Consider the following 22,813-nt stretch of genomic DNA (forward strand, 5'->3'; position numbering starts at 1 on the left):
TATTTAGACTGCTTGTGAAGGTTTACTTTGAAAGAAGAGGTCTGTTGGTATACTAAGGTCTGCACCTTATCTTTCCATTTTTAGGAAATCTACTTAGCATATGGTTTAGACTCCGCCTGAAAAAAACATGTGTCTGCCTCCCTCTGAGCCCAAAGACCGAGATAAGGCAAATGAGGCAAGATGTTAACCATTAGTGGATCTGGGTGAAGTTTATACAGACCAACTATTACATTCTTGCAACTGCTCCATAAGGTTTAAATTGTTTTAAAACAGAATTTTGATACGGCGTTCATAATGCAGATCTCATCCTTCAAAGTTCTAAAATACCCTGGTGTTTTTTTTCACAAAATTAAGCTAACGAATCACCTTTGCCTCCTTTGTAAACTGATTAGGCCTTACTGGGTAAAACAGTGATGGCGTGTGTGTGGGTTCCCTCGGTCTTGGCGCCTGGGTTAGGAGGAGCCCGGGGGGCTGGCGGGGAGGCCCGGTTCACTCGCTGATCACGGTGAGCCGTGCTCGGAGCCTGCACGTGGGCCGGGTGGCAGTGGGCACAGTCCCGAGAGTTGAGCACCCTTCCCACCCTGCCACACGGGAGCGGGCGGTTCGTGCTTCCTCTGCGTGGCTGGCCGGGTAGCGAGGCCCAGGGTCCTTTCCCGAACCGCTTGAGAGAAAGCTGCATCGTCACGTCCTGTTTCGCTAAGCGACTCTGTATTTCCTGTGAGCGCCTTCCAGTTGCCAGAGTCAGGGAGTGAACGTCGACGGGAGGCTAGGACGGCCGTCTGCGTGGGCCTTTCTGCTGTTCCCCGATGACCCAAGCTACACTCTCGTTCCCTTCTCCGCGCGTCCCGTCAGGAGAACGTGACGTCAGTCTGTCCTACCGATGACAGCTGGGGCTGATGGAGGCCATGTCGGCTGGGGTCCACACCGGCCAGCTGACCGGTCTGTGAGCAGGGCAGGGGAACCGTGCTAACCTAGCGTTGCATCCACAGTCACCCCACCGCCTGGGTGAGGCAGCAGTCACGTGGTGTCTGGGGTTCTCTGGGTCACGTTCACGAGCAGCTGGGCCGGTTCCGGGTCAAGCGAGAGGAGCTTCCCGCCACGTGCCCTGCCGGCCCTCCGGGGCTCCCGCCGGCGTCCGGTCCGCTCGCGGCACACCTCTCGCTGGAAATAGCAAGAGTGGCTTCTCTTTCCTGCACCGAAGGCTGAGATGCTGGGCGTCACAGGATACCTGCCTGACCCTCAAGCTCTCCGCGGGGCCTCTGCAGTCCTTTCCTTGGCCTTGTCCCTCGTGCGGCTGCCCCGTCCCTGGACCCAGAGCACGCCTCTTGTCATCGAGTCCCGTGAGCACAAATAGCATCCCTATCGCAGGGTCCTAGCGATGGGATGGCTGTGGTGTGCTTCAGGCGCGACCTGGTGTGGGACCCAGCAGCAGGGGGGGTTCCTCTCGGATCTCACCCCCTCCGTGGCCCGCCTCCCGCTCGGTGTTGTGTGCGTGGATGTGTTTGTTCGTGTGGCTGTGCTGTCTCTGACCTGCGTCTGCTCAAAGCCCCTTCTGAGGAGGTCCTGAGGGACACCGGAATTGTCGATTCCGTGAAGCACTTCCGGGGGGGCCTGCCCGGGGCCCCCCTTCGGGCTGTAGTCTGAGTGCCGGACCTTGAAGCGTGACCCAATGGCCCGATAGCGGAAGTGCTCCGGACCTGTGGGGGGGGGGGGGGGGGGGGGGGCAGCCAGCGATGCCCAGAGGGACAGGGATCCAGCGCTTTCTACAGGGAGCAGCTGAGAAGGGCACTCTGGGGACACTCGGGGCCGCCAGGCACGGGTCCCTGAGCCCAGATCCCTGCTGTGGCCTGGCCAAGGACACGGCAGCAGTGCCACAGGTGTGCTCGGGGCCTGATCCTGAGTCCCTGTGTCCACACTGAGGAGGTGGGGGTTCGGTCACTGATAGCAAACTATGGAAGGATTATTGGCAAGATTGAGTCGCTGAAGCTGGTTTCAAAGGCCTTGACGAATCAGGGCTCTGGACGGGCAGGGGGGTGTACTGGTCACAGCCCAGGGGGCCGGTTCCTGTGACCTGCCCAGCCGGGCGTGCCGCACCAGGGTCAGGGCAGCAGCAGCGGGGGCCCTTCTACAGACACTTGCGAGAGAGGGGGGTTTGACCTTTGGGGCCCTGGATCCCACAGAGGTCAGGGTCAGGGGCTCAGACACGCCACCTGGAGGCGGGAGCCGTGGCAGGGAGTCTGGTGACCCGAGCACGGAATTCTGGCGCTCTGAGCAGAGACCACAGGCAGCCAAGAGCCCCCTGAGACCCTCCTGACACATCCCCGAGCATGAAGGGTTGAGGACGCGCGAACAGGTGCATGTGTAGTGCTCGTGTGCATCGTGACAGACAGGGACGCCAGAGGTCGGGGGGACTTGGGTTTTCCCAGAAAAGTCATCCAGGCGCAGAGATCTTTGCTTTCCTTTTTCCCACCGGTGAGGTTTTGTATCCTGTGCCACACTGAGGACGCTGGCGGGAGGGGGCTGGCCACTGCGAGGTCGAGGTCACAAGAAGGTGACATTTATCTTGAGCACAGCAGGATAAATGATGAAAAGTTATGTTTGCGCGATAAGATGATGAAAGGGAAATCGGGCCCAGTGTCCAGTGCTCCAAGGGTGCAGAGGTGGAGTCAGGAGCAGGGAGGGCTGAGCGGGCTCGGGAAACAATGCCGTGTGTGTGCCCATGGGCCACCGGGGCCCAGCGGTTTTGACCTTGAGTGTGTCCAAACAAGGATGTATGGGCCACTGACCTTCGAGGCTTATCAAGGCAACGCTTTCCCACCCCTTCCTCCGAAGCTTGCCCCCCCCCCCCCGCCCCACGTGCTCTCTTTCTCCCACGCGCCCTCTGCTCCCGCAGGGCCCTCCCCAGCCTGCAGCCCAGCCAGGTAGCCACCTGCACCTGCGCTCGAGAGCGCCCCTCGTGGGCAGCAGGAGGTACAAAACCAGGCCGGGGCTTGGCATTTCCTTCTCTCTAGAAAGTCATTTGTAGCGGACCACTCCCCTCGTTCTGCTTTGTCACAAGTGTTTCCAAAAAAGAGGGCAAATTCTTCCACTTGTGTGTTGGGTTTGCCAGTTAACGTTTGCCGTCTTTGCCCTTTCTCTTCTTTATATATACGTCCACGTGCGTTTATACTCACCCCGTGTTGTGCTGGCGTCATTTGAAAACACACACATCAGGGCACCCAACGCCTAAAGCATCAGCCTGTACCTCCACCAGCGGCCGCGGTGCCGTGAGCGCCCCGAGCGCAGGGACGCTACCGCAGCTCCAGACTCCCCAACACTCCAGCCAGTGTTCGAGCCTCCGGTGCTGAAGCGAATCTTCCAGAGCTGTTGTTTCCTACCCCAGGAGCACAGCCAAGGCCCGAACACTCCTCCTTGTCACTTCTCGTTTAAGGTAGGAGGGGTTCTCCCCTCCTCTCTGTTTCTTAAAAAAGTCCCCGACGCTGGGCTTTTGAACAGGCCCGGCCAAGTGTTCCGCGGAATCCTGGATGTGCCTGCGAGCCAGGGGTAAACCCTTTGGGGGCAGCCCGCTGCTTGTGACCGCCAGTGCTAAGTTCCATCGCTCCATTAAGGTCAAGGCCACCGGGCTTGCAAAATGGTAAGCTTCTAATTCTGTCGTTCCTCCTACGTTATCAGCTGGCTTTCTTATTTTGAAATGAGTCTTCCCAGTGGGGCCCCTGGCCGGCTCAGCCAGTAGAGCACGCGACTCTTGATCTCGGGGTTGGGAGTTCAAGCCCCACGTTGAATGTAGAGATTACTTAAATAAATAAAAATAAACTTAAAGGCACAAAACACGAGTCTTCGTACAGTCCTCTCCCCTTTCCCTGGAAGGATGAAACTCTACCCGTTTTTAGTCTGCTGACGTAGTAACAAGCGATTCCCTGACTTGTGCATCTGAACACATCATTACTGGCCGTGGCCGGTGCAAGACCCGCCAAGGTCATCAGGCTGGGGAGTGGGGTCCGAGGAGCATGGTCCTGCAGCCTCCCCAGCTTGGTGGCAGAGACCTGTCGTGAGTGAAGTCCCACCAGGTGGAGGGAAGCCCTGGGTGCACTGCCAAGCTTCCAGAACTCCCAGCTGCGTGGCCTTGAGTCTCCAGTATGATTACCGTTCGCGGTCCAGGGTCTAGGCCTGGAGCACAGTTTTGTCACATTGTGTGCTATTGGAAACAAACATCGGGCGGCCTGGGTGGCTCAGTCGGTTGGGTGGTCAACTTCAGCTCGGGTCACGATCTCACCGCTCATGAGTTCGAGCCCCGCGTCGGGCTCTGTGCTGACAGCTCAGAGCCTGGAGTCTGCTCAGATTCCGTGTCTCCTTCTCCCTGCCCCTGCTCATGCTCATGCTCTGTCTCTCTCAAAAATAAATAAACTTTTTAAAAAACTAAAAAAGAAAACATCGGGCATCACAGTATGCAATCCCCTTCTAACGAGGCAATGATGACCCTCTGGAGACATGCCGCCTGGTCGGTCCTAAGGTGTAGAAGGGACCAGGTGCGTCAGGCCCGGCCAGCACGGCCACCAGCCCAACTCAAGGCCAGCCTCCTCCACTGACCGTCTTGGAACTGCTTTGCTTATGAACTCAGTTTGCTATTTGTGTTTCTCTGATGTTCAGGTGGGTTTGTGAACACCTGTGATGACATCGGCGAGGTCTCTGGGACTCGGGACGGGTTCACCGGCAGCGCCTTAAGTCACACTCTTCTCACGTCTGCCTCACGCTGTCCGCTGAGCAGAGCAGGCAAGGTGACCGGCTATCCCGGTTTGTCCAGGAATCCGGGGGGGTTCTCAGGATGGAAACTTTTTTTTTTTAACGTTTTTATTTATTTTTGAGACAGAGAGAGACCGAGCATGAGCGGGGGAGGGTCAGAGAGAGGGAGACACAGAATCTGAAACAGGCTCCAGGCTCTGAGCTGTCAGCACGGAGCCCGACGCGGGGCTCGAACTCACGGACCGCGAGATCGTGACCTGAGCCGAAGTCGGCTGCCCAACCGACTGAGCCACCCAGGCGCCCCAATTTATTTTTTAAATTTACATCCAAATTAGTTAGCATATAGTGCGACAATGATTTCCGGAGTCGATTCCTTAGTGCTCCTTCCCCGTTTAGCCCATCCCCCCCCTCCCACAGCCCCTCCAGTGACCCTCTGTTTGTTCTCCATATTTAAGAGCCTCTTATGTTTTGTCCCCCTCCCTGTTTTTATATTATTGTGACTTTTAGGATGGAACATTTTTGGTGCTAAGACCGGGAAAGTCCCAGAAAACCGTGATGGGGACGGTCACCCTAAGTGCAGCAGCAGACAAGACCTCGGGTAAAATCTCCAGGACAAGACGGGGGTCAGGTCCGGGAGTGCAGCTGAGTGAGCGGGACTCCCTAGCTCTCTGGTGGCTTCACCTGTGGTACCCACAGCCATACCTGAGCCCCGGAGGGTTTCTTTCTGGCAGTGACTCCTGAGATAGAAAGTGTGCGTGTCAGTTTTGCTGACAGCCTGACACGGGCAGGAGTAAGGGCACTTCTGACTCCTGGAGTCCGATTTTACAACCTGTCACGAGTTTTGTGTCCTTCGGAGCACCCAGCACTGTTCGTCTCCAGGAAGGCTCTTATCTAGACCCAGGAGGGGCCTGTTGACTGAGCGGTACTGCTTCTCAGTACAAAGAGGATGGGCTCTAGAGTCATTCTTCTTTCTCAGTCCCCAGTGTCCCATGAACGCTACCCCGAAGGTCTGTATCACTATCATGCTTCTTAAAAGCCGATGGACAGCTCGGGACGTTTTTGCTGTCTCTGGGAAAATCATCCTTAATGAAAGCAAAGTAAGGCTCGCAGAAAAGTACAAGATGACGGCAGGTGCTGAAAGCCATCCCGGCACCCCTCCCCCGCCCCGCCCGGCCACCACACGCCTCAACCCCGAGGGCTGAGGTTATTTCTCTTCTCGTCATTACTGGATTCGCCCAGGCTCGGCCAAACCCCTGATTTCCTAGAGACACCGGGCCCTGAGCAGATGTGCCCGAGGGCGTCACTGTCAGACGAGCCGCAGCAGCAGTGCGCGAGCAGCGCGGACTTCCTGGGGAGCGCGCCCTGTGCTTACCGCGTGCGGGGAAGCAGGTTCCTGTGTTCAGGGCATAGAGCCCGCTTATTTAACGCCTCAAAAATACGACGTGATTATTTGAGATTTATTTTAGCCTCACCCTCAACCTTGGGATTAGTGGAGGAAGTGCCTTTCAATCCGGCCCCCGACCAGCAGGTGGAATCCATCGAATGCTCATTAGCACCCTCGCACTTTTGACTCACGTAGACAATGAGCTTGCTAAAGCGCTCTGTTTTCTAGATCAGGTTTAATAGGGCCGACAGAGTCTGCTTTTCTACTTGGGCACCTGTGGGGCCGACGCTGAGAGACCAGGCTGCGGAGCCCTCCCCCTGCGGCAGAGGCCAGGCCTGGGGAGGGCTGGGGACACCGGGTCTGCCCCGGCCCCACTGTCCCCAGAGGCGGCCCTGCCTCACACACCCTGTAAATCCGCCCAGAACCGTGCCAGAGAAAATCCCAGAAGACAGCCTGGGCGTTGGGAGGCGGGCTTGCCGTTTCCTCTCCCGCGTGTGCGAGTGGATCCGTGCGCTTCGGTCCTGTGGCCCCAGCTCTGTGTTCCCGCGGGGGAGTCTGTGAGCCCCGCCGCGGGAGGGGGAGTCCCAGAGCTGCTCCCCTGGGGTGCGATTCACGACACCCCCCCTGAGTGAGCCCGGTCCCTGCCCCTGCCCCTGCCCGGCCGAGTCACCGCGGTGCCAGGGCCGCCCGACCGCGCGCCTGGGAACCCTCTAGCCGAATAGCAGCGGCCACTCGTCGTGAGGAGACGTGTGTGTTTGGCGGCGATCTCGGGTGAGAGTCCGTGGCGGGTCATACCCCCACTGCCCCACCAGAGGATGGGGGCCTGGAGGGACCGTGTCGGGAGCGAGGCCATTGACAGATCTGATGGTGGTCAGAGGGTCTCCGGTCCCCACGTGGTGCCTGGATCCTAGGGGGCCCTGCGGGGCCTCTGGCCCCCGCTCACCCTCCCTTTGGCCAGTCGGAAGGCTCCGGGGTCTCAGGGGCACCACGTGTGCCCGCCAGGCCGGGGACTGTCCTCGGGAAACGCCTGGCCAGCCCGAGGGCTCCCAGCCTGCTGGGCGGGAAAATACAGCACTTTGTCACCTGTGAGTGTGGGGCCTGGTACAAGCAAAATCGTGTCACACCGCCTGTGATTAGGGGGCAGCTGGCACTGCAGAGTGAGTAACATTTATGAGTAAATATAATTTATTTCTGTTCTCTGATTATGAAGGTCACGGTGGTTTAACCCTGTCGGGAAGGCCTCAGACGCATTATCTGCTCAAAGAGAACTGGGAAGGAAAACACTGGCGGTCATTAAAAGTGAATTACTTTGTTTTTTGAAGATAGAAGGCCTCCAGGGCCTCGCAGGTGGGGCCTTTCCATGGGCGCCTGGACGGACACACAGGGACCCTCCAGTCCACCTGCAAAGGGGGGGTCGGAGAGAAAAGCTCACAGGCGGCCGCCAGAGATCCGGGCAGGTTGTGAGCTCCCCTGGCGGCTTCTTGGAAACTCTCTGGATTTTTCCAGCAGTTTTGAAAGCTGCCAAGAGTGAACCATGGGGCATTTCCGGGGTTTTCTTTACCTGTGAAATCGAGGAAAGGATTTCTGAGAGCTACAAAATCAGCCTATATCTCTGATTTCAAATTTAGCAGAAGACTTTGTTTTTTGGTGCACTGGCCCTGTTTTCAGGTGAAATGTTTGGCCAGGGATGATGATTTTCCAGTCGCTCCTGACTCTGTGAACCATGCCCCCCAACCCTTGGGCTCTTGGGGGACATCCTAGTCGGGATTCACTTACTTGAGCTCCACGCAGACATGCTAACGCCTCTAAGGGAAATGTGGACCCTGGACGTGGGTGCCGCATCGCACGTGGGACGGAGGGTTGGTGGGTGGTGTTAATTTTGCTGAATGGGGGGAAAAACCAACTCAACTTACGGGCCCTTTTCATGTGTTCACATCTCCGCTGGGTACTGTAGGGGTTTGAAAAGAACCCAAATTACGGGGCGCCTGGGTGGCTCAGTCGGTTGAGCGTCCGACTTCGGCTCAGGTCACGATCTCAGGGTTTGTGGCTTCGAGCCCCGCGTCCGGCTCTGTGCAGACAGCTCGGAGCCTGGAGCCCGCTTTGGATTCTGTGCCTGCCTCTCTCTCTGCCCCTCCCCTGCTCATGCTCATGCTCTGTATCTGTCTCTCAAAAATAAATAAACGTTAAAAAAAATTCTAAAGAGAACCCAAATTCATAGAGGTAGAGTAGAGGCACCCAAGGGCTGATGGAGGGTTATTGTTTGGTGGGGACAGAGCTTGGGGGTTGATGGAAGAGTCTGGGGCGGACAGTGCTGACGGGTGAGTGGATTTCATGTCCTGAAGCGCTCACTGCGAATGCCTACAATGACGCATCTGGCTATGAACGTTTTGCCACAATACAAATAACCCAAACACACACCTGCGGCCGAGTCGTTTCCCAGTGCTCGCTCGCCCGCCTTGTCCTCCGGGGTAGAAGCCCGATCTTCAGCTAGGCCCAAGGCCACCTGGAAATGCGGATTTCCCCGTTGTCAGTGAGGCTCGCCGTGGCCGTGTGCGGAGCGCTTGCCAGGTGAGCAGAAGTGAAAGTGCCGTGTTCTGACCTCCTCGGAAGGATACACGCTCATTTGCCCTGTGCCCTTGGCCCCATTCGCTGGGTCGTGGAGCCCAAGCGCCATCTTGAACGGTGGAGGAAAGGCCACCGGATTAGGATGAGCCGCGGGGTAACAGGCCCAGGTCGGCGGTGATGGCGGGGGGCCCCCCAGCGGAGGCCGGAGTCGGGGCGGGGTGACGCCAGGCACAGATGTCCCCCACAGGCAAGCCAGGGAGGGCAGCGAGTGGCGCAGGGAGACCGCAAGACCCCCCGCGGGAGACGCGGGCGGGCTGGTGTGGGGGGTCTGCTTCCTTGGTGACCAGCCACTCGTCTGCGCTGCCGTGGTGCCGTTCCTCATGGCCACTCTGTGACGCGGCCACCGCTATCCCGCTTGCCAAAGGAGGACCTGGGGGCTCAGAGAGGTTAGGTCACTTGCCCGGGGCCACCCAGTCGGTGTGTGCCTGTGTGCCGGGACCAGGATTTCACCCACACCTCCAACGCCAGCCCTGTCTGCAGAGAGCCCCCTCTCTGCCACGTGCGCCCCCTCCCCCCCAACTCCCTCCCTCCTCCCCCTCCTCCCCCTCCTCCCCCTCCTCCCCCTCCTCCTCCCCCTCCTCCCCCCCCCTCCTCCACAACACCCCTCCCCAGACTCACCTGACCTACAGCTGCTCCAGCAGGCCCTGCGAGTGTGTCCTGTGTGCCACAGGGCGCTGAAGACCTCGGGGCAGAGAGGTGCGCATGGGGGGCAGGGGGTATTCTTCTTGGTTTAATGATCCCAGAGCCGGCATGTGGTGCCTGGCATGCTATAAATGTTGTCGTCCAACCGCAAGTGCCCTGTGAGACGGGAACTGACAGGGCCCTTACTTTACAGCAGGGGACGCTTCGGCCCAGGCCGGGAGGAACTCGCCCCAGCCATACTCTAGGTGGGGCGGGACACAGGCCCCGGTGGTGGGGCTCTGGGATCCCCACCCTTCTCCGTGGCCCCGCTGCTCTGGGCTCAGCGACTCCCCGTGGGGGGATGGGCTTGCCTCCCATCCAGGAGAATGGGTGGTTAGGAAAGTGCCGGTGACGCGAGTCTAGCTGGGACGACAGCGTGTACAGACGTGTGGACGCAGACGCACCGCGGGAAGGGGATGCTGCGCGATGCCTAGCAGGTGCAGAGGGGGCCCGTGGTCACTGACTGTGTGGTGAGGGTGGCGTCCCAGGGCCCCACTCTCAGTGGCACATGAGCCCAGGCCTGGCATAGGGTCGCTGCTCCAGAGCTCCCTCCTCCGGAGATCTCCCCGCACCTCTAAAACTGACCACGAATCTTTCATGTGGAAATTTCGTTTTTCTCTTCTATTTTCTGGAGTGGTATTAAATGTGTGAATTAGGGGCGCCCGGGTGGCTCCGTCGGTGAAGCGTCTGACTTCGGCTCGGGCCATGACCTCTTGGTTCGTGGGTTCGAGCCCTGCATCGGACTCTGTGCTGACAGCTCGGAGCCTGGAGCCTGCTTCGGATTCTGTCTCTCCCTGTCTCTCAAAAATAAATAAGTGTTAAAAAAATTAAATATGCGAATTATTAAAATTAAGACATTATGTACCTGAAGCTCATACAGTATTCTGTCAATCATATCTCCATAGAAGAACAGAAAGAAACCCCACGTTATCTATTTCTCTCCCCAAAGTCCTGTCTGCACCACCCACACGCCTCTCTGTTCTGTGTTCTGCGGTCTTTACTCGAGCAGAAGGGCTAAGAAGACTGTGCATCAGAAGGTGAGCATGTGATGGGTCGGTGTCCTGCACGATTCCTGGAGGCCTCTGGTCCTTCCTTCCTAGCCTCTGAAAGGGAGACAGCCCGCTCCCTCACGGCCCCATCGGCGCCGGCACAGTCCCCATCTGGGATGACGTCCCAAGGGACGGCCACCCTCCGAGGACTGTGCTCCATGCTCTAGACCTGCCTTGGCCTTACTTTACAATGATGTACCAGCTCGGGTATGACCTCATGTCTTCACGCCCCTTTCGGCTGCGCGGTGTGTGTTCCCACGTTTCCTACTGGTCCTTCTCTTCCCGCTACAGCGTCACTCCAGGCGGATGGAGGTTCGGGGCTGGCTTATGCGCCAGGGCACCTCCGTGCCTGGAGCAGCATCTGGCGGCTCGGAGGTTTCTGGAAAGTCTGGTTGCATGAAGCACCGAGGTGGCTATTGTTACCGAGTTTGTGGGCAGAAAGGCTGCAGTGTCACACAGGCATCTAATCCGGGGGCTCTGGTGACACCCCTTGGAAAAAAGTCATCAGCAGGTAAATCCACCGGGGCGATGAAAGGTGCGAAGAACGTGTTGCGGACCCGGGAAGAAAACCAATCCGCGTTTCCTTCACAGATTTGTCTATTTTAAAAAGTAAACCGCAAGTTTCCTGTCGCGGCGCTGGCCTCTGCTGCACCGAGCAGAGCCACCAGCTGGTGGGGGCCTCTGGCCGGACGCGGGTTTGCAGGAGGCAGCTGAGCCCCCCCCCCTCCCCGTCCCCCGCCCCGGGCTGCCGAGGACGCCCCGCCCGAGAGCCCCGCCACCTGCCGGGGGCGCAGGACCGGCTTCGGAGGACAGGGGCCGCCCCTCTGCCCTCTCTGGCCCCCTCCCCCAGACGACCCTTATTCTAGTTTTCCCTTTTTCTAGGTCTAACTTCTCAGCAGAACAGGAGCCTTCAGGGCCGGACGGAAGGAGAGGGAGGGTTAGGGCGACCGGGAACAGCACAGGAACCACGGGAAGACCAGAGGCCTCGCAGTGAAAACCGCCTGACTTGGCGCCCTAAGCGCAGGCGCTTCGTGCGCTGGGAGCGTCCCGGTTCCCAGCGCCCGCCGCCTCCGGCCCCCCACCCCCGCCCCCACCCCCGGCGCCCCTCTCCCAGCCCCGGGCGGCAGCGACCCCACCTGGGCCGCCCGCCCCCCGCGCCCCCGGCCTGACCCCGCGCCCCGCCGAGATAAGGCGGCGGGCCTTTGTTCCTCCCCCCAGCTGGGTAAACCGCGCCCGCCGCCCCGCCCCACGGCCGAGGCCGCCCGGGGAGGGGGCACCCTTTGTCCCGCCCGAGCGTGGCCGGACAATGGCCCGGAGCAGCCGCACATTGTCCGGCACCGTGTGCACACCTGGGGGGCGGCAGGTGCGCGGGGTCGGCGCGGGGGCGGCGGGGGGGGGGGGGGAGACCGGCTTCGCTCCACCGGCCCCGCCCCTCCGGCCCCCCTACTCCTCGACCCCGTCCCCACGACGCCCGGTCCCTGCCCCCGCCCCCCCCCCCGCCCGGCCCCCCTGCCCTGTCGCTGGCATTTGTGGGGGGAGGGGGCGTTTCTCGTCGGCGTCCAGTTTGGGACACACCTGGCGCGTAGTAAGGTGATTTACGAAGTGAAAGTGTTAAACGAGGCCACCAGCTGGAGGCCCGACCCGGCTTTATGGGTTTTATTAGGTGCCCTATTACGGAAAATAAACTTTAATCCGACCATAAAAACCAAATCTGAAAAACATACTTGCCCTTGTAGTCTGGACCGGCGCAGGTCACACCTCCCGAGGGATTCGTTTTATTGAGGGAGACACAATGCACCGCGGGACTTTGATACGGGGTGGGGGGGGGGGCGCGCCTTTGCGGGGAGCACGCCCCCTCCTCGCCGGCAGCCCGCACTGCCCCCTCCCTGCGGGCCCCCCCCCCACCCTGGGGGTGCAGTCTCCGCCCCGGCCTGGGGGCAGGGGGCGCAGGGGCGGCGGCAGGGCTGAGTTAGCCCGCAAACCCGGAGGTGCTCCGTGGAAGCCGCTCGGAGCTCCCGGGCCTGGGGCGCACAGCGCGGGTGGGGTGGGGGGTGGGCATCCCGACACCCTCCTGCTTTGGCCCAGGGGCTCGCCCTCTCTGTGCCTTGGATTTTCCACAGCAAGTGAGCCCTGCCTTTAGAGGGGACGGAGGGCAAGGGGGGAAGGCGGGCCTGTCTTCGTTTTAACCATCGCCGGCGTCAGCTCCCTACTGTTACCTGTGGTTGGGCGAAAGATCCCTAGAATCTCTCCATCTTGCAAAACTGAAAGCCTGTACCCACTGAAAAACTCACTTCCCCCTTCCTCCTAGCACCCCCATGCCCCACCACTCTAAGACTTTGATTTAGATTCCACATACAGGGAGAATTTGTGAGTGGCTTATCGCATGCACAGAACGTCGTCAAGGTTCAGCCATGCGGCAGGTGACAGGCTTTGCTTCTTTTTAGAGGCTGAATGATATTCTAGTGTGTGTGTGCGTGTGTTCCGTTTCCTTCCTCTGTCCGTCTTCCACGTCTTGGTTATCGTGAGTAGCTCTGCAATGATCACGAGTGTGCAAATTCTCTCTTCCACACGCAGTTCTCAGTCTCTTGGCCACACAACCAGGAATAAGGTTGCTGCTGGGTCGGATGGTAATTCCAGGGTCGTTGTGTTCTGTTGTTTTCGTTTTGTTTGTCTTTGAGGAAGCTGTTTTCCAGGGTGGCTGTGCTATTTAACAGTGTGCTCAGGTTCCGATTTCTCCACACCAGCGCCAACACTTGTTATTTTCTGGGTTTGTTTTTATACCCGTCATCCCAGTGGGTGTGAGGGAGTGGCTCACCGTGGTCTTGATGTGTGCTTCCCCAGTGACGAGTGGCGTTGAGCACCTTTCCGTGTGCTGCGGACCACTTGTCCGTCTACGTCAGAGAAATCTCTATTCGAGTCCTTTGCCTGTTTTTAAGTGGGTTCATATTTGTGTTGTCGTGGAGTTGTGTGAGTTCTTTACATCTTGGAATATTAACCCCTATCAGACACGTGATTTACAAGCATCTTCTCCCGTCCCTAGGTTGTCTTTTCATTCTGTGGGCCGTTTCCTCTGCTGTGCAAAAGTTTTAAAGTTTGACGTACTCCCATTTGTCTATTTTTGCTTTTGTTGTGGGTGCTTTTGGTGTCCTACAAAGTCTTTGAAGCTGCTCCTGCCGAGCTGACCCCCGTCCAGGGATGGGCTGCGGAAGGCGCCCCTCCGAAGGAGCAGGCCTAGTTCGTCTAGGTTCTAGTACGTTCTGCACTTCTCAGGCTCCCGCTGTGAAAGCTTCTGTAGGGGCCTGGGACCCTGGGCCAGAGCTCTGCTGTGGACAAAAGACCCGTGGGCCGCCCCGGGAGGATACGAGTACGTCGGTTTCTTTGTCACAAAAAAGGAGGTTATCCACATCCTGTCGTGCAGGCTGGAGACGCTGGCCAGGGCAGATGCCCCTTTTCTCCACCAGGGTGGAGAGAAGCGCGCGCACGATGGGCCCTCGGCCCGCAGGGGGTCGGGCTGGGGTTCCCGGAGGAGCGGGGTCCGCTTTGGGTGGAGGCCTCGCGGGGGGGCCTGGGCCCCGGGGTTCCAGGACCTGCGCGGCGCGCCCTCGCCCCCGTGGAAAGCCGGGAGGCCGGCGCCATAAGCCCGGCTTGTCTGAAGCCAATGCTTTCGTCTCCCCCTGGGCTGCGGGTCCTGGAAACGGGGTCCTGGGGGGGGGGGGGGGGGCTGCCGAGTCTCTCCGCCTCGCGGGGTCAGCGGGGTGGGGGGCGCGCCCCGCGAGGCGGGCGGAGCAGGGCCCGCCGGCCGTTGATCAGGCGGAACGAATTGTTCGCGGTGCCCCGAGTGGGTGAGGATGAGCCAGTGATTATATTTAAATTTGCTATAATTGATTTGGGGAAGAGCTGACAAGAACGAATTGATCATTAAATTTATTAGCGAGATAAATTCCGCCGCGATTAGGCAGCTGGCTGGAGACGCCGGGGCCGCGGCCGGGCCTCCCCGCCGCCGAGTCCCCGCGCCCGGGCCGGGCCGCTCCGCCGGGGGGCAAGGGCGGGGTCACGGGGCGCGCCCGCCTCCAGCGCCCCTCCTGCCCGGGTCGGATGGGGGGAGCGGACCGACCCCGGGCGCGGGGGGCTCAGCCCCGCGCGCGGATGCCCCCCCCCCCCGACCCCCAGGCCGAAGCCCGCCAGCCCGGGAAGAGATCGCTGCGGAGTGAACCTCACCAGCGTGTTAGGAATGGAGACGCCAGATCCACAGATTGCGGAGGTTTTGTGGGGGCTTTTTTAACCCCCAAAGGCATTTCTTTCTCTTCTCTCCCTCCCCCACCCCTGTCCAATTTCCCCACCCCCTTTCCTCGGGGCCCTCTGGCTTCCCCGCCGCTTGCAAACCCAGTCCCCGGTCCCCAGAAGCACCTTTGGACCCCGAGGCGGCCGAGGCCCGCGCCCTGCCCGCAGCTGCTCCCTCCCGGCTCTGGCAGCGCCGCGCCCGGCCTCGGCTGACGTTGCATTTTATGGAACGAGCCCGGGGTGATAATGAGCTGCCAGAGAGGATATTAATCTCACCCCGGCCCTGAGGCAGAGGAGTGGCCCCGCTGGCCCGCGGTAATCACCCAAATGAAACGCCAGGCCCTCCTGAACTCATTTATCAGCGGGAGGGGGAGGGGCGCTCCCCGCGCGCCCGGCGGCGAGTGAGGCCGCGCGAGCCACAGGAGGACGGGGGAGGGCACGCGGGGCGGGCCCTGTCGCCTGTTTCCTCCGGGCCCAGCAGGGGCCACCGGGCCGGCGCGGCGGGCGCAGGTGCAGGGGGCATGTGTGCGGCACATGGCGGCGGGCCCGGCCGGTGACCGAGGGCGCACGCCGCAAGGTTTACTGACCCGGAGCCGTCGCAGACCCGGCGCCAAGCGATCCTGTCGCCGCCGCTGTCGCCGCGGACGTCTGCGCGGATCCCAGAAAACCGTTTCCGGCCGGACCCAGAAGGTTCTGCGGGAGGCAGGCCCCGGAACGAGCCCGGGGTTACGCGAGGCCACACGGACCCCAAAGGCCTGCCGGTGAAATCGTCCAGTCGTGGTAAGGCTTATTTGCCGAAACGATCGAATGGTGCGTCTCCACGGTGCCGCGAGATCCGCGAGCAGATAGGAAAGTAAACCCACCGAGTCCCGTTACCCTCCTGGGATCCCCGCATCCGGACAGGCGGACGCCCGGTCGCAGGTATTTTCACCAACCTGTCGCACCTGCGACTCCCCAGCCCCGGGGCCGTGCCCCGCCCCGCCCGCAGAGGGAGGTGATCCTCCCACCGGTTGGCAAGTCTGATTTGCACCTTCGGTCGGTGGAATAACACCCAACCCCTCATTTCAAAAACAAAAATAGTAAAGTCCGCTTTCCTAACTCACCCCCCCAAAGATCTGCACTCTCACCCAGTAAAAAAACCAATTTATTTTACATTCCATCGTGGGCGATGGGAGAAGCTAAATAATAATTTAGCATGCATAAGTAGTCGTTTCTTTATATATATATATATAAATACAATGTACAAAAATAAAGACAGTACAGTTTTGAGATTTCCAGCAGTTTGAAAGCTCGTGACATAAAGTTCCCCCCAGATAGGTAAGCACAAAACAGTTTCCCTTTTTCAATACTCAAGTTTTCCAGGTCGTCCAACACTGTAGGTCCCGGCCTTCTCCATTCAGGAAGTGGGGAGGAGTGGGGAGGAGTGGGGGCCTTCCCCTGGTGGCGCTCAGGTCGTCTGACAAACAGCACCCCCAACACTAACCAAAATTAAATTAAAAAGGACAGGAGTTCAAGGGTGCACCCGTCGGACCTCCCTCTCTCTCGGTCCCTGGGAGAGCAGACAGGCACGGCGCCCGAACCTGCCCCAGGACGCGCGGCCTCGAGGCGGGGGCCCGCGGGGCTGCCCTGGGGCGCAGGGCCCCTCCTGGGGCGGAGGCTGGTGCCTGGGGGCCGCGGGGCTGCCCTGGGGCGCGGGGCCCCTACTGGGGCGGGGGCTGGTGCCCGGGTGCATTGGGCCGCGGGGGTGGGGAATCGGCCTCAGACGAGCAGTCGGAGGAGACGGCGTGCGCTCCCGTGCCATTGCTGTAGGGAAAGGGGTCCTCGTCGTCGTCGTCCTCGTCATCCTCAGGGTCACTGTCCCTCAAGTCCCGCAGGCGGCGTCCGCCGCTTTTGTCCCCGGCAGCCGTCGGCCCCAGCAGCTCGTCGTCCCCCTTGTCCTCCGCGAGGCCACCTTTGCTGGCGCCCCCACCCCCCTTCTGCTTCTCAGCCTCCTGCGCCGCCTGCTCCTTGGCCTTTTTGCTGCGTTTCCACTTCATCCGCCTGTTCTGGAACCAGATCTTCACCTGAGGGCACAAGACGGCGTGAGAAACTGGCCGCTCCATCCCTACGGGTCCTCTCTCTGGAGTCCTGTCTGCACCTGCACCTCGCCGGTCCTCACAAGGCCCAGGAGTGGGCTTCAGGGGAAGGGGTGCCCCCCCCAGGCACCAGCGCCCCCCAGAGTGGGGCTGGGGGGCTCCAAGGAGACTTTTTCTGGGGGTGCTCTGGCACTGTCCAGATAGGGCCGGAGCACCTAGAGGACATATCTGTAAACCTGTACACATCCCCTGCTCTCTTTTTGGAATAAAATTTCTCAAATGTGGCCTGGGGACCACTGCTTCGGAATGGAAGAGGGGGTGAAGTGTCCTTCAAATGCAGATTTCTGGGTCTCAGCCCAACCTACCGAATCGGACCTCTGGGCTTGGTAAGTGAGCCCTGGCAGGGCGGATGCTAACTCTCCCAGGACAGGAACCCGCCCCCTAAGGGTCCAAAAGCCGCCCCCCCCCCACCGGCCTCCAGGTGCTCAGGCCAGCAGAGGGCCAGGGGTGCACAGGTGACAAGGCAGGGGGTGAGCTGTCGGGGGGGGGGGGGGGGGGGGCTGTGTACCTGGGTCTCCGTGAGCATTAGCGAGGTGGCCACCTCGAAGCGCTTGGGCCGCGACAGGTACTTGTTGAGCTTGAACTGGTGTTCCAGCTCCAGTAGCTGCTGGCTGGTGAAGGCTGTGCGGGGCCGACGGCACTTTCCCAGGAGGTTGGACTGCGCCTGGGCTGGGGACAGAGAGGGGCATGACACTGGAAGTCTGGCTCAGGCCTCCCGCCCCCACTGCCACCCAATGCGCCCTGTGCCACTCGTGCGAGGCTGCTGCCTGGCCCACCAGCCCAGGGCCTCACCGCTCTGCCTTCAGTGTGGACGCCCTCTCCCCAGGGACGCGGGGGTGCCTGGAGGGGGCCCTGGAGCCCAGGCTCCGGATGCCAGGTGGAGCCACGCAAGTTCGGGTTTAACGGGACCAAATTTTTTTAACCCAGGGCCTGGGCGTTCTGATTAAAGAGAGTCCCTCACACACAGCAGCCCTGTGCACCCGGCGGGCGGCGTAGAAGAAGGTGGACAGGCCAGAAGCAGAGGCCAGAGGGGCACTCCTCCTCCCACTCCTCACCGAGTCCTCCCCCAGCCCAGGCTCAAAGAGACAGGTCCCAGGAATCACCAGTCCCGTTTCTTCCCAGCCAGCAAAGGACTGGTGTGGGATTCCCACTGCCACCTCCTTAAGTACGTAGGAGAAGGGGGAAAGGAAAAAGGAGGAAGGCCGGAGAAGGACCAAATCCTGGGCCCGAACATGTGAATTCACCAGACTCCCCCACTGAAAATTCTTCCCGACAGCCCCGTACCCAGGTCGCAGAGGGGCAGAGCCCAGGGAGACTGGAAGCCTTTTCAGAACAAGTCTCATTTTGCAAATGGAAGGCCTAGGCAAAGGGGCGGGGGATCCGGCTTTCCAGTGTTCAAGGAGGTCCCTTGGCTGTATTTACATAATTTCACACGGTTACATCACAGAGAATTTTGTGACCTCAAAATGCGACCTGCCTTGATGTCCCAGGAGCCTGACAAGTGTTAGACAATAAAGGGAAGGGAAGAAAAGAGGCCAGTCCAGCGGCTGAGCTTAGGCCCCCGGGGTGGGCAATTTGCTTTACGGGAAGGCCCACGCCCCCAGCTTTAGTTAAATGAGGCCCCAATTCCCAACTTGACAATACATTAGAACTTTAATTAAAACACTGGCTCCAAAGGGACCATTTGGGACATGCCATCCAACAGCAGAGACAACCTATTAAGGAAACCAAACAGGTTTTCCAGCGACCAGAAGAGGAACCCTCAGGACAGACGCCGGCATCCTGGCCGGCTTATTATTGCCCTTTAGGACTCGGCGTTCAGATTTCTGTTCTAAACTTAAAGCTGCCTGGGTTTTCACTCTGCTACCTCTGGGTCAAGATTAGGAATCAGGGATGGGTGAAGTGTGTTGGCAAAGGGATGTGGCTTTCACCGGTTTTCTGAGCGACCTTGAGTTCCACGCAGGCCCAGGAGAACAACGCCTGCCCCCCACCCCCGGCCGTGGTCAGGGGACCCAGTGCCCAGGGGAGGCCTGTGTGCAGGCCAGCAGCCCCCTCCGAGGGAGATGCAGATCATAAGGGGAAATCCATGGGGTGGCTTTCCGTGAGCAGGGGTTTGGAGGCTTTGGCGACCAGGCCCGGGAAGAGTGCCCTGGGTTTGGCTGACCCGGGATCAGCAGGTTCAGACATGAGGTGAGACAAGAGTTGAGCTGGAGGTTTCCCTGTAGGGATCAGGATGGGCTGACTTCCCGCCGGCCGGCCGTTCGGTGGCCATGAGGGTCTTGTGGGAGCTGAGCTGGGAAACGCCTGGGGTGGGCTGTGGGCCAACAGTGCACACGCAGGGATTTTCTCACCTGGCTGTGACTTCTCCAGCCTCAGGGTCCTGGCTTTTCTCTGTTTAGTCACAACCACGGCTTCTAGCAGAGGGATCTCAATTCTGCCAAGTGCTTATTTTTGTTTTCTTTTTTGCTTTTTTCCCCTCCTATGCCTGCATCTCCCCAGTCTAAACACATCCACCCAGAAGGAAACAATGGGGTCTCTTTGTTTGGGTCTTCTGCAGCTGAAAGCGTAAAGTCTTATGCATCAGCCTGCGCATGCTGCCCCGGTGGGGCGAGCCGACAGGAGACGCAGACTCCCCGGAGCGCCAGCCCAGTGTGCCTGCCCTCGGGCCAGGAAAGACGAGGGGGCCCAGGCCTCCTGGAGGTGTACCACCTGCCCACAGTCTCGCCGCTCTCCTCCGGGTGGGGGTGGCCAGCCCTCCCTTGCTCCTACCTTGGGGAGGGGTTCGCTCTGTATTGGGGACCTCCAATTCTGGGCGGGCACCTGCTACCCAGAGTTCCCGAGATGGGGGTGCTGAAAGAGACGTATCTCCCCTTCCGCAGGAGCGCACCGTCGACGCTCGGTTGGGGTCAGGCCATCTGCTTCCTGGGCATCACACGGCGGCCCAGGCGCCCTCACAGAGGCAGGCTCAACCCCGCAGACGGCCGGAGCGTCGCCAGGGACCTGGCCTTGCGGCCCTGGCCTCTTGAAGCCCATTTCTTGTTCTGTGCTCCTGAATCTCTCCTCTTGGGAGGGACCGGGGGTCCCTCCAGAACCCAGAACGCGGTACCTAAGTCAAGTCCGTTTCCCTGGAGAGAAGCCCCTGGCTCCGGGGGGCCTCAATCCCCAGGCCAGCCTAACTCGGGTGCTCCTCGCTCGCCTTCCCTCACCACTTCCTTCTCTAGCCTGCCGGTTAATCATTAGATTCGAGTCTCACACCTCCAGCTGCCCCTTCCCGTTAGGAGAGGAAGAGAAAGAAAGCAGGGCCCGCGCGTGGCCATTTCAGTAACTCGCCGCCGATCCCACCGCGCGCAGTCCGCACGAGTCTTCGCGGGCCCCGGGCGGAGCCGAGGCGGCCTCGCGGCGCTTCCACCGCGCTCTCCAGCGGAGAGCGAGAGGCAGGCGGCGGCCGGCGGCCGAGGCTGCGCGGGAAAACCGTGTGCCAGGACTCCCCCTCCCCCCGTTTTCCCCTGGCTTCGTTTCCGGGCCCGGGGGCTGCGCGGTACTCACAGTTAAAGTCGGGCATCTTGGGCAGGATCATGCCCGCGGTGGACGCGCGCAGCCACTGGTCCAGCTGGAAGGTGCCGGCGCCCAGCTTGATGGGGTCGGCGGGGTGCGCGGGGTGCGCGCCCTGCACCTGCGGGTACGAGTAGGAGAGCGCCGGGTGCTGGCCAGCCAGCGCGGCCGCCGCCGCCGCCGCCGAGTAGCCGTAGACCGGGTGGCCGTAGAGCGCGGCCTGCGCGGGGAGGCCCGCGCCGCCCTGCGCGCCCCCGGGGTGCAGCCCCAGCGCCAGGCCCCCCGCGGCGGCGGCGGCGGCTGCAGCGGCGGCGGCGGCGGCGGCGGCGCCCGGGTGCGCGTGGTGGTGGGGCCCCCCGGGGCCGCCGCCCGCGCCGCCCGCGCCGCCGCCCGCGCCGCCCGCGCCCAGGAAGCCGGGCTTGGGCAACAGCGCGCAGTGCGCGGCCAGCAGGCGCGGCGGCGAGGGGCTCTCGGAGTGCAGGCGGTCGGCGGGCGCCGCGGGCGGCTCCGAGGACGCGGGGCTGCAGCCGCCGCTGGCCCCGCCGCTCGCCCCGCCGCCGCTCGCCCCGCCGCCGCCGCCGCCGCCGCCGCCCCCGGGGCCAGACGCGGCGGCCGCGAGCGACGTGACCAGGGCCAGCGGCGCGGTCTGCGCGGAGGCCGCTCGCGGGGGGTCCACGGCCAGCAGCGCATCGATGCGGAAATTTTTTGATTTTTCCATCGGCCTGTGTGGGGCTGGCGAGCAGGGCCGGGCGGCGGGTGGCGCGGCCGCGTGCGGGCTCGCGGACTCCGTGCGTGGTGGTGGCGAGCCCCAGGGTGCGGTATTGTTATGGTGATTATTTGCCAATAATCAAAGTCGCCGCCGGAAACTCAGCCGAGGGTGACCATGGTCCGGGCGCCTCCTCCGTGCGGGCCCCGCCCCGGGCCGCGCTCGCACGCGCTTTGCACAAACTCGCAGGCGAGTGCCCGGACGCGCCGGGCCGGGGAGCCCGGCTCTGTGCGCTGGACCCTCGGGCGACCGCGCCGAGGCCGCTGGCGCCGTAGTGGAGACCCGCGCCCCTCCGCGCACTTGAAGCGCAGCGCGGCCGCCGATTGGCGCGCTCGGCGGGGGCTCGGGGAGGGGCGCGGGCCCCGCCATTGGCCGAGGGGCGCACCTGTCACCGTCCCGGCCGCCTGCCGCCCCGCCCCTGCGCCGCGGGGTCCTAAACAACCGGGGCGCCGAGCGGCGATGGCGGGGCGGAGACTGCGACCGGGCTTGCCAGACCCGGAGCCTCAGCCTAGGGACCCCGCTCGCCCTCCCGCGAACGCTGAGCGGGGCTGCGGGCGTGGCACCCCCGGGTCCGGGTGTGGGCCCCGCTGCCCGAGTCCAGCTTCTGAGACACGCTGTCCCGTTCTGGGCTCGGCGTCGCCTAGAGCAGTGGCCCGCGTCTTCTCGCGCCTCCTCGCCCGCACTTGAGTTTGTGCACTCCTGCGTCGGGGAGCCCACGTTGCTCGCAGATCTAGCTGCTTTGCACAATGGCCGCAGCACAGCGAAGGCCGTACGGGTCCCCAAGCCCCGCTCCCGGTCTCCAGGGTGCACAGGAGCGGTTCGTGTCCCTGCCGCCAGCCCTCTGCAGGTGGAACTTTCTCTACTCCGTGCGTCTCAGGTGCTGTGTGTGCGCGCGTGAGTGTGCCTTCCACAAGTCCTCGCCTTGAGTGCCTGCCCCGTCGAGGCGCAGTAGGCGGAATCCGCGAGCCCGCGGCCTCCAGGACCTGGATCCGCTGGGAGACCTTGCCCACCTGCCCTTGACAGGATCCTCAGCGACAGCGCTCCTCTTCTCTGGGAAGGCGACCCTCGGGCGTGCGAGACGCAGCACCCACCCCGGCTCTGGAAAGCCCGCGGGCGCGCAGAGTCCTCCGGAGGCCAGTGCCCCCGACCCCCCCGCTTCGTCCCCAGGCAGGAAAACGCAGCTTCTGTCCTCTTGCTACCTGCAGCCTGGGAAATCGCGCGGAAACCTCGCCCCCCCTGGCTGAGCAAGGTAGCGGAGGGAGAATCCAGACTTCACAGCCACCCACCCCCTCCGTCCCCCATACACACACTTCAAATATTTACAGTCAAAGCACTTCCAAGGGCTTTTCTGCAGCCGAAAGAATCAACATGCAGGTCGGGGAGTCGAGCGGTCACCAGCACGAGGCTTGGTCAATAGCTCCATTAGACCTAGTTATCTTGCCCCAGCTGGCGAGAGGACGCAGGAGGGGGGTTCCATTCTGGAAGGCAGCTTCCCGAGCAGGTGAGAGGGGAGTGAGGGACAGGGTGGGGGCTGTGGGAAGGGCAGAGGAGGAAGGAAAAACCAGGGCAAGTAAACTTTAAATTAGCAGATCAGATTGCT

General features: G+C 61.5%; 1 protein-coding gene across 1 annotated transcript; it reads right to left on the reverse strand.

The window, feature by feature from the left end:
- Window positions 1-16,397: 16,397 nt before the first annotated feature.
- On the reverse strand, window positions 16,398-21,211 carry MNX1 (motor neuron and pancreas homeobox 1). Its single transcript, XM_042927679.1, has 3 exons — window positions 20,442-21,211; window positions 17,404-17,564; window positions 16,398-16,823 (listed from the first exon to the last, which is right to left on the reverse strand). Exons 1-3 carry the CDS (start codon window positions 21,163-21,165, stop codon window positions 16,461-16,463), a joined length of 1,248 nt encoding a protein of 415 aa, XP_042783613.1. The 5' UTR covers window positions 21,166-21,211; the 3' UTR covers window positions 16,398-16,460.
- Between the last annotated feature and the right edge of the window lie 1,602 nt (window positions 21,212-22,813).

The sequence above is a fragment of the Panthera leo genome, chromosome A2 (assembly GCF_018350215.1).
Source record: "Panthera leo isolate Ple1 chromosome A2, P.leo_Ple1_pat1.1, whole genome shotgun sequence".
NCBI lineage: Eukaryota > Metazoa > Chordata > Mammalia > Carnivora > Felidae > Panthera > Panthera leo.

Bases quoted from the DNA above. Each gene is read 5' to 3' on its own strand.
- MNX1 (XM_042927679.1), bottom strand. From the start codon at position 21,165: ATGGAAAAATCAAAAAATTTCCGCATCGATGCGCTGCTGGCCGTGGAC. The intron at 17,565-20,441 runs GTGAGTACCGCG...CTCTGTCCCCAG, and splicing joins CAAGATGCCCGACTTTAACT to CCCAGGCGCAGTCCAACCTC. The intron at 16,824-17,403 runs GTACACAGCCCC...TTGTGCCCTCAG, and splicing joins TAATGCTCACGGAGACCCAG to GTGAAGATCTGGTTCCAGAA.